The sequence below is a fragment of the Sinocyclocheilus rhinocerous genome, unplaced genomic scaffold, assembly GCF_001515625.1.
Source record: "Sinocyclocheilus rhinocerous isolate Xijiao unplaced genomic scaffold, SAMN03320098_v1.1 scaffold5497, whole genome shotgun sequence".
Classification (NCBI taxonomy): domain Eukaryota; kingdom Metazoa; phylum Chordata; class Actinopteri; order Cypriniformes; family Cyprinidae; genus Sinocyclocheilus; species Sinocyclocheilus rhinocerous.
In genome coordinates, this window is record NW_015648695.1 from 95,343 (window position 1) to 105,224 (window position 9,882).

Sequence of the window (9,882 nt, forward strand, 5' to 3'; positions counted from 1 at the left end):
TGGGTGTAAACTTACAGATTAAGGGGCGGTAATATTATAATGAGATCCCTTTGCAACGTCACTAGGGGAGCTAAATCAGACACGATCGTTTTCTCAGATGCTTGCAGAAAAAGGTTTACCAAGTTACTGGGTTAATCTTTTTCTCGTTTCCTTGGTTGGTAGATGCACCGGGGACCTGATTATAGCAATTAAAACCTGGAAAAGTCATCATGAACATTTTCATGATGTCACCTTTAACTGAAAACCCAACACCGCAAAAAATGTTTACAAAAACAAGCAAAAACCAAAGACTGAAATGTATCAATTTTGCCCTGAATTGCATAGGCCCATCAAGATGCTAGTTCAGGCTGAAAAGGAAAATTGACCATTTTGGAATTGAAAAGCAGTAGAGGTATTATTTCACAATCGAACACATGAAACAAACACTGGGCCAAAAAATGTATCAGTGCACTGAATATGAGAAATGCCTAGCCATTAAGCGATTTTATTTTATTTTTTTCAGTTTCACCAGTTTTAATTTGGCACAAAACATGTTTATTCTCACTGTAAATGAACCAGGCCAGCACTCACTGTAACTAAATGGTCCAATTTTTCCTGTGCAACTACATTTTGGTTGCACTGGTGTGATTACAAAAGCATGTTTGATTATTTGCTGCTTTTATGGGAACCACCTAAAGCCAAAAATCCAAACATTTCCCAAAATATTTTGAAACAACAATAATGTATATAATAAAATCTGCAAAAAATATGATTTAAACATCTTAACAGTTTAAATAATAAAGGTGTTTTCACACACACACAAAAAAATGTTTTATTAAACGATAAACCCCACATGTGAGCCTAATAAAAGATTATGTAAGTTATATATAATTGGTCTGAACAAAAACAGTGATATTGTGACACCCCTAGACCTTTAGGGAGTGAGTAGTCAGCACTCAGCAGTAGAAAGTACTGAATGTATGAGCGTACCTTGGTGAGTGAGGCCATGGCCAGCAGGGAGTAGTGGGTAATGGGATGATCTTTCAGTTCAGGTCCAGCATGTAGAGGCTCAACACAGCAAACCTCACCTTTAGAACCACTGAACAAACACCTGGATTCACATGTCCTCATCCCCATTACCCTCCTAGATAGAGAGAAAGAGAATGTGAGCACATTCATAATCCAGAACCACTGTAATCGAGTCCCAGCATTATAGCAGTGAATGATAGATACCTGTCAGGTTAATAAGAATGAATGTTTTTTTCACTCAACAAAAGCATTTAGTGGGAAATGAATGACAATTTCCTCCTTCAATAAGACTAGAGTCATAAGAGAATTCATCAATTGATACAGATTCAGATAATTAGGTTTCTGATGGAATCTCTAAGTTGAGGGATGTGACAGAGCTCTATTCTCTGCCATAGAAGCAATGGTAAGAAAAATGAATGAGAAATGTAGGTAAAATATGACACAAAAAAGTGAATGCTAGTAATTGTTCAATATAATAATTTATAATGTTGAAATAGAGTGGGTATACCATATTGGCAAAGTGGGACAGCATATCAAGTCATGATATTAACAATATAGCAAAAATATGACAGTGTAGTGCAGCGCATAACATATTTACAGTATGGAATGGCAAAAAATTAATGCAGGAAAAAAAGTGAAAGAACAGAAAAAAGATGGTTAAGAAAAGGAGCAAGAATATATATATATATAGAGAGAGAGAGAGAGAGAGAGTGCTGTCAAACGATTAATCACGATTAATAGCATTCAAAATAAACGTTTTTATTGAGAAGTTTGTTGAATATTTTTTAAGCGGCATGCGGCTTCTTTCTATTATTTTGAATTAAAGCTTACTTTTATTTATTTATTTATTTTAGTTTTAGTCATTTTGTTGTGTTTTTGTGTTTTTAATGTCTGTACAATTTTCAATTTTAGTTTTCCTTAATTTAGTTTTATGAAAGAAAATAAGTTAACATCTTCATGTTATTTTATTTCAGCTAAAGTTTATTTTATAAGTAAATAAAATAGATCCACTTTCCTGCAGAGTTTATCTCTAACCCTAATCAAACACACCTAAGCATGCTAAACAATGTCTTCAGGATCACTAGAAAATCACAGGTAGGTGAGTTTTATCAGGGTTGGAGCTAATCTCTGCAGGAAAGTGGATCTTGCCAGCCAGATTTGAGGATCCCTGGTCAGATGCATGAGGCTCTACTGCCCCCTACACACCAGTTATCTGTACTACAATGTTTTAAATGTGCCTTATAGATGTGCTTTATACAATTCAAGATATGTTTAAGTTGAAGTACATCTCACCTGAATGACAGCTCAAACACAGATCCGCCACTGTCATTACACACAGCTAGCGCCGGGTGGTCAGTGAACTGTGGAAAGAAAGAGAGAAAAGTGCTTTATTCAATGGCAATGAACAACAAAGCATGTAAAGTACATACATAAGTACAGTGCATAACCTTCACATGTAGTATGGCAGTGCCAGGTGGATGGGCGTCAGTGATAGTGCGGAGCAGCTTCCCATTGGCCAGATCCCACATGGTGATCTGCATTAGGAATAAAATTACACTTTACATACATTGACCTGACCTTATCATTATGAATAAGCTATCTGCCATCAAAATTGCCTGTGAGTTTAAGGGTTTGCTGCTGCTCACCTGTCCTTTGGCAAAGCCACAAAGCAGTCGTGTGCAATCGTGATTAATACTGAGAGCTGACACCGCCCCATACTCCGCTCCTGTCGCTGTGGTGCCCAGACAGAGACGCAGAGCCTGGTTCTGGTCTGAAATCAAAATATACCAATTAGACAAAGCAGCATTAAGTGCAGATTATGGAACAATTATGTCCTTTAAACTTTATCAACAACATCATTTTAAAAATTACACACACAGTGGTTTGTTTTTGTAACAATACTTCCAAATGCAGCCGTAAGCAAAACACAAACAGACGAAGAGCGTGCAAACAGCCATAGCAAACATCTCAGCCCATATCTTTCTATAAAAAAAACGTTTTAAATGGTTTAGCATGCTCTTAGGCCATTTTACACTAGACACATAAGCAGATACATAGACACATCTTTTTTTCTGCACCCATGTTAACAGGTTAGAGCATTCACACTGAAAGATGAGACAGCACAGCATTGCGTAGCTGAAGCAGTGCTGTGATCGTTCCTATTCATGCTGTGCTGTTCACACTGAATTAAAGTGACACTGCACTGTTCCTGGCCAAAATACACATGCGTTAACATGAAAAAGAAGCATAAAAGCATGCAAGTTGTGTCTACTGCAGTGCTCTCAAAAAAGGGGTCCTGGGTCCAGTAGGGTGCCTCTGCAAACTTCCAAGGGCCTCAAGATGACATCAAATTGTTTAAAATATGACAAAACTTGATGTATGTATGCAGGGCTCGACATTAACTCTTGCGTAACAAGTGGATTTTGTGAAGGGACAAGTGAAATTGAATTTTACTTGCCCGACCGGACAAGTAACCTGATTAAAACATCAATAACAAACAATAACTAGGGCAGCACTGAAACTTTGGTAAGAACGATTCTGATTTTATTACTTTCAGTGTAAACGGTGACTGATGATGGATAATGTATTGACAGTATCAGGCTTGCATCAGTTGAGGCTCGTGCAGCCTGTCTGACTCGCAGAGAAATCAAAACTAATAGGTGCATCAGCACATACAAAGAAACAAACATGAACAAACATACTGCAGAAGAAAAAAAAGATAAATATTCTATATAACATATGATATAGGTAAGCAACATCACATGACCAAGCACTAGCACGATTGCAAATGTGACATTGATTTTATACAACAGTAGTTCAATAAACAAGAAGTTAATATTAACTGACTTACATTTTAGACACATTATTGACCGTTTTTGCTAACGAAAATAGTTCTAAGCAAAGCCACAGCAGAACAGTCGTGCATCTCCGAGCAACACACAGCGGTGTTTCGTTACTGAATGATTAAGCATTTTTGAACGAATCGGTTGAGTCAATGATTCAGTGAGCCATTCATAAAGAAAGTCACTTGCTTTATTTATTGAATGAATTAGCCATTTGACGAATTGGTTGAATCAGTGACTCACTCATTAAGACAGTGACTTGCCGCCACCTACTGGTGGTTTGGTTTCATATTTAAAAGTACAGTAGTTCAATAAACAAGAAGTTAATATTAACTGACTTACATTTTAGACACATTATTGACCGTTTTTGCTAACGAAAATAGTTAGCCACGGCAGAACAGTCACGCATCTCCGAGCAACACACAGCGGTGTTTCGTTACTGAATGATTCAGCATTTTTGAACAAATCGGGTGAGTCAATGATTCCGTGAGCCATTCATAAAGACAGTCACTTGCTTTATATTTATTGAATGAATTAGCCGTTTGAACAAATTGGTTGAATCAACCAATGACTCACTCATTAAGACAGTGACTTGCCGCCACCTACTGGTGGTTTGGTTTCATATTTAAAAGTAGGCCTATCATTGCATTTTTCTAACATTTCTTATTTATATGTTAAAAAAAGTGAATCATTTATTCTTATAACATTATTTATGCATTTGCAATTTTACTGTGTAAATGTATTTATGGAACTTCTTATCTTCATTAAACAGTCTGTGTAAATACATCTACAGCAAATGGCACTTTCGATGCAGCTTCAGTGTTTCCTCTGCAGTGGAAAGATGGAGTTTGTTGATACTGATTTCATTTGAATGGTAACAACCATACAGAGTCTAATTATTCTAACTGAATGTATTGATAAAATTTAAGAATTTGACATAAATGATGACACATACATTTAGTAAGGTTAGGAAAATATTGCCCTTTATAAAGTTAAAAAGTGTCCTAGAAATCAATTTAAGGCCAATATCACAACTATGCTGATTAAATTAAGATCTGATAGAGCACTGATGAGACTATTGCTTCAGAATGGATTACATTTACACACAAAAAAAAGGCTTTTTTTCCCCCCAGACAAGTAACTTTTTTACTTGGACAGGTGAATGACTGATTTACCTGTCCAAAGGACAAACACATGTCAAGGCTTAATGTCGAGCCCTGTGTATTTATTCCTTCCTTTGAAGAAACATGGTTCGCACAATCTTGAAATGCCTGGATATATGAGGCTGCCTAATTTTAAAAGTATGATTTCTAGAGTTTGTCAAGTAATATCTTATATTTCTATATAAGTACAGTAAATATTTATATTTAAACTGAAAAATCAATCTAAATTCACTGGTTAAAATAAGTGAAAACCCCGAAGAACATTGAGCTTTTAAAACTCCTGGAATCCTAAAATTTGATCATTTAAGTTTTAATTATCATTATTTTAGTTGTTATAATAATCCATGGACTCTCCTTGTTTCTTTAAATAAAAAGTTTTGGGGAAAAACCCATCATAACAGCAAATATTCAAGTGGAAACCTAATAGCCTACATCGAGCACTGATGTTGACAATGCATATTAAAATTATTTGGTTACAATTTAAAATAGGGATCACATATTCACTATTAACTAAGGGTTTCCCCTGAACAAACTCCTAATTTGCTGCTTATTATTAGTTAGTAAGGTAGTTGTAAAGGTTAGGTATGGGGTAGGATTAAGGGATCGAAAATATGGTCAAGCAGAATAAGGCATTAATATGTGCTTTATAAGTATTAATAAACAGCCAACATGCTAGTAAGCAACTAGTTAATAGTGAGAATTGGTCCTTAAAATGAAGTATTACCAAAGATTTTAAATAGAAATATATTTTTAAAAAATTGTTACCATACTGTATGAACTACACTACAGTACACAGCATGCTACATGATTTAACATCTTATATGGTTATGGTGTGGGGGGGGACACAATGACAGACTGATGATAGCTGGGGGTCAACACAATCAGCTGTGGTTCAGTTGCGCACTAGAAATACTGCCAGTGTGAAAGCACAGTGAATGCCGCTTCTGCTCTGTTTACATGTCCAGTGTGAAATGGGCATTAATGTGTCGCAATGCTAAACATGATGCAATGGAAAAAATTGTGGTATTAACAGATTTTGCACTATATTAATACATTACCTTTTCCTGAATATTCCACCCAAGACAAGCCAAGGCAGAGAGATAGTCCCAGAGTCGTTTAAAATACACTCATTGACAAATACTATTACAGTAGTGCACATAAAGAATTCTAATACTGCATTTTTGCGTTACATATTAATAAAGCACTGTGATAAACAAAGTTCTAGACAGACTGTTATGATTAAACATAAAACATCCCTTCCACAAATCTAAAATAAACTCCACTGAAGTGCCCTTTATCAACTTTACCACAACAGAAACATGAGAACTGAAACATGCTTACCAAATACTAAGGTCAGACCATGTGACGTCCCTACAGCGATCACATTTGAAACAGTCTGCAAACACAAAAGCACTTCAGACATGAAAGCTTTTTTTTTCTTCATTAATTAAAAATCCCAAGAAAGTCAAATACTCACTATTGCCGTTGGCAAGCCAGCATCAACTTTATCCTGAAGAGAGATGGAAAGAGTAAAATCACCAAATTATAAAGTGAGCAACACAATTTCATTGGAATAGAAGAAATTTCTGTTGGAAGAGTCTCTTATTTATAGCTCTCAATTTATAGCTGTTATTTATAGCTCTGAATTATTAAAGCATGATTGTGCACCATTGCCAACTGAACTGACAAAGTCTGAATTTAATCTGAGGAAAGAAATGTAAATTAATTAAATATTGATATGAAATGAATCAATTATTAATTAAATGAATGAAAATAAAATAACTGCTGTAAGTGCAGCTTTTCATAATGTAATGTATTTACATTACCCACAATCATTATCATATACATAACACATTTACACACAGCATACTTATTATTATAGCTTTGCATAGTATAGCACAAGCAATAGATGAAGTATTATTGGTCATACCGCAGCGGATACTATCTGAGCCGAGATGCCTTTCAGCAGATTGCGTCTAAGAACAGATCCATGTACTGTAGCATTAGTTTCCACGGCTTTCCTCCTCCTGAGGTGAACATACACAGACTAATTACTGAAAAAAAAAAACTTTATTCAATCACCAAACATGCATCACAACATCAATACAGAGCAAGCGCTGTTAATGTGTAGCCAGGTTAAGAAAGTGTCCATTCCTCTTTAAGTGTGTGCGGTCTCCACTGTCAGAGCTGGCCAGAGACGAGGTTTCACACGAGTGGGCATCAATGTTCTCTGTGTTCAAAAGACACGTGTCCTCCAGAATGAATGGCTCATCGTCCTCTTCAGGCTGAAAACAGGAGTGTTGAAAACCAAAATATTTACTGTCATAAACACTTTCTATAATTTAATGTTTTCTCTCTCGCTCTCTACCTTTGTGCATTTCACTTCTGCTCTAGTTAGTAATCTAGCTTGTACTTGAAACTTGGTATTGTGTATTAGAAAAAATAATTTGCTTTTATGATAAATTGCTCGCCGTGTACCTCATTTGTATAAAAGCATCATGAATAAATTAAATGTCTGCTGAATTAAAAGATGTTAAAAGAATGGATACAAGATAATTTGTAAAAATTACCATTCAAACAATATGAAAAGTCGTTTATCGCTATCACTGCTCTTACAAAAAGAGTACTGTGATAGTACAATGGTATTGATGGTAATACCATGGTATTTAAAGATTACCATATACACGTACTATGGTATTTTCATTGTACTGCATGACAAAGTATATTTGCAAAAACGCTTGGACTGAACACTTGACTGAGTTTAGATAATCATGGACTAAAGACTTGTGCTTAAATGCTTGTCATTAGTTTTGTAGATAAACACATTATAAATTTTGTGATCAGTAAGTTTTTTTTAAAGAAATTAATACTTTTATTCAGCATGGATGCTTTAAATTGACCAAAAGTGAGAGTAAAGACATTTAAAATGAATCTATTTCAAATAAATGTTTTTCTTTTGAACTTTCTTTTCATCAAATAATCCTGAAAATAAAATGTATAAATGTTTCCAAAGAAATATGAAGCAGCACAACTGTTTTCAACGTTGATGATAATAAGAAATTTATTGAGCAGCAAAGCAGCATATTAGAATGATTTCTGAGGGAGTATGTCAAACAGTAATGGCTTCTGAAAATTTTGCATCCCAGGAATAAACTACATTTTACAATATATTCACAAAAAATGGTTGTTTTAAACTCTAATAATAATATATCACAATATTACTGTTTTTGCTGTATTTCTGATTAAATAAATGCAGACTTGGTGTGCAAGAGGCTTTCAAAAGCTGATCCAACCCCAAATTTTTTAACAAGTCTACATGTTAACATGTGAATTTCTTTATAAACCATTTTAATGGATGAGTGGACAATATTTAGGCTAGTTTATAATATAATTCTCCTACTTCCATTCATGTTATTTCATAGTTTTTATGACTTTTACTACTATTCTGAATTGTAGAAAATACTCGGAATAAAAACTAAGCAGGATGACTGGTATATCTGCAACTTTAATATATATCTAGGGTGCTGTAAGATGACTGTGGAAGTATGATAACCTGACATACTGACCTCATTCAGGATGCTCTCTAGGGTCGGAGGCGTGTCCACTTGAGGGATGTCAAACTCTTTATCATCAATCTAAGAGATAAATACGTCCTTCATATTAAATCATGCATGTATCAAAGTAACACTTTGTTCGCAATGACTGCCATTTTTCGAGGTGAATACTGCAGGTACATACAAAATAATGTGCAATTCTTTACATGCACAAACCATTCACATTTACAAAAACATATTAACTTACACAAATCACGAACTCATTGACTATGAGAAACAAGCACATATTAAACGCACTGATCTTAAACGTAGCCTTAGTAAAATGTCACTAAGAACAACACGAAGCTTGTAATGAACCAAATGAAACAAAACCATACAGACAAAAACTGAAGCAGTCAATCTCAAGTCAAGTCTTACCGCCTCTATTTCCATTAAATTGAGCTGTGAGGACGCAGAAACAAGACTGCGACTGTCCGGAGATTCAGCCATTATACAGTCAGAGATTAGCTGTCGAGTGTCATAACCATGGTCATAACATTTATATTGTATGTTTATCAGCTGTAGTCAGTATGCTCTGCAGCAGCAGTTTACATCCCTGACAGTGTCGGAAGAGGCGGGACCTACCGGCATACGTAACATTCCCCTTCCTGTTTATAAATCGTAACACTTAAAATAAAAATTTTAATTCAAATAGTCCAATATATTTCTCTATAAGTATTATTTTTATACAGTTTTGTATTTTGTTTTCAGTTAACCTTTTTTTTTTTTTTACTTTTCACTACCTTCACTGTTCAAACGTAATTTCGCATTTTTGCTGCCTTTATGGTGAAACATATGGAGTCAAAATAATGCCACATATATATGCAAAATAATAAAGTTTTGCAAAAGAAAATAAAGTTTTGCAAACGAAAATAAAGTTTTGCAAACGAAAATAAATGTATTGAGAAAAAATAAATGTGTTTTTGCAAACAAAAATAAAGAATTGCAAAATATAAATGATTTAAGTTATTATTTCATTAAAATGTATATTGTTATAAAAACTCGATTGTTCTTAATATTATAATATTAATTTAAATAGAATTAATAGTTATTTCTAAGTAAGAAATAAATTATTTACAATTTCATATCATGACCACATTTACCGCTTTGATACATAGCTCTTTTACGGATTGAATTGTTGTTGTTGTTTTTATTTTTATTTTTGTTTTTATTTTTATTTTGTAGTCCGAACACAGAACATTATAGGCTATATGAAATATCGTATGAAATAGATAGGTAGTGGAAAGTAAAAAAAATAACAAATAAAAGAAAATT

The 9,882-nt window shown here is 34.3% G+C and overlaps 1 protein-coding gene across 1 annotated transcript in view; it reads right to left on the bottom strand.

The window, feature by feature from the left end:
• LOC107710204 (vacuolar protein sorting-associated protein 8 homolog) overlaps positions 1-9,161 on the bottom strand; it is a gene marked incomplete at its 3' end in the record, with an annotated part of 94,487 nt that extends 85,326 nt beyond the window's left edge. Inside the window, exons 1-11 of the mRNA XM_016514944.1 lie at positions 8,986-9,161; positions 8,581-8,649; positions 7,169-7,299; positions 6,945-7,041; positions 6,492-6,524; positions 6,356-6,410; positions 6,073-6,078; positions 2,655-2,779; positions 2,457-2,543; positions 2,302-2,369; positions 970-1,123 (exon numbers count right to left, since the gene is read on the bottom strand). Coding sequence (XP_016370430.1) covers positions 970-1,123; positions 2,302-2,369; positions 2,457-2,543; positions 2,655-2,779; positions 6,073-6,078; positions 6,356-6,410; positions 6,492-6,524; positions 6,945-7,041; positions 7,169-7,299; positions 8,581-8,649; positions 8,986-9,057 — 897 coding nt within the window. The remainder of the gene's footprint in view (positions 1-969; positions 1,124-2,301; positions 2,370-2,456; positions 2,544-2,654; positions 2,780-6,072; positions 6,079-6,355; positions 6,411-6,491; positions 6,525-6,944; positions 7,042-7,168; positions 7,300-8,580; positions 8,650-8,985) is intronic.
• Positions 9,162-9,882: the final 721 nt, after the last annotated feature.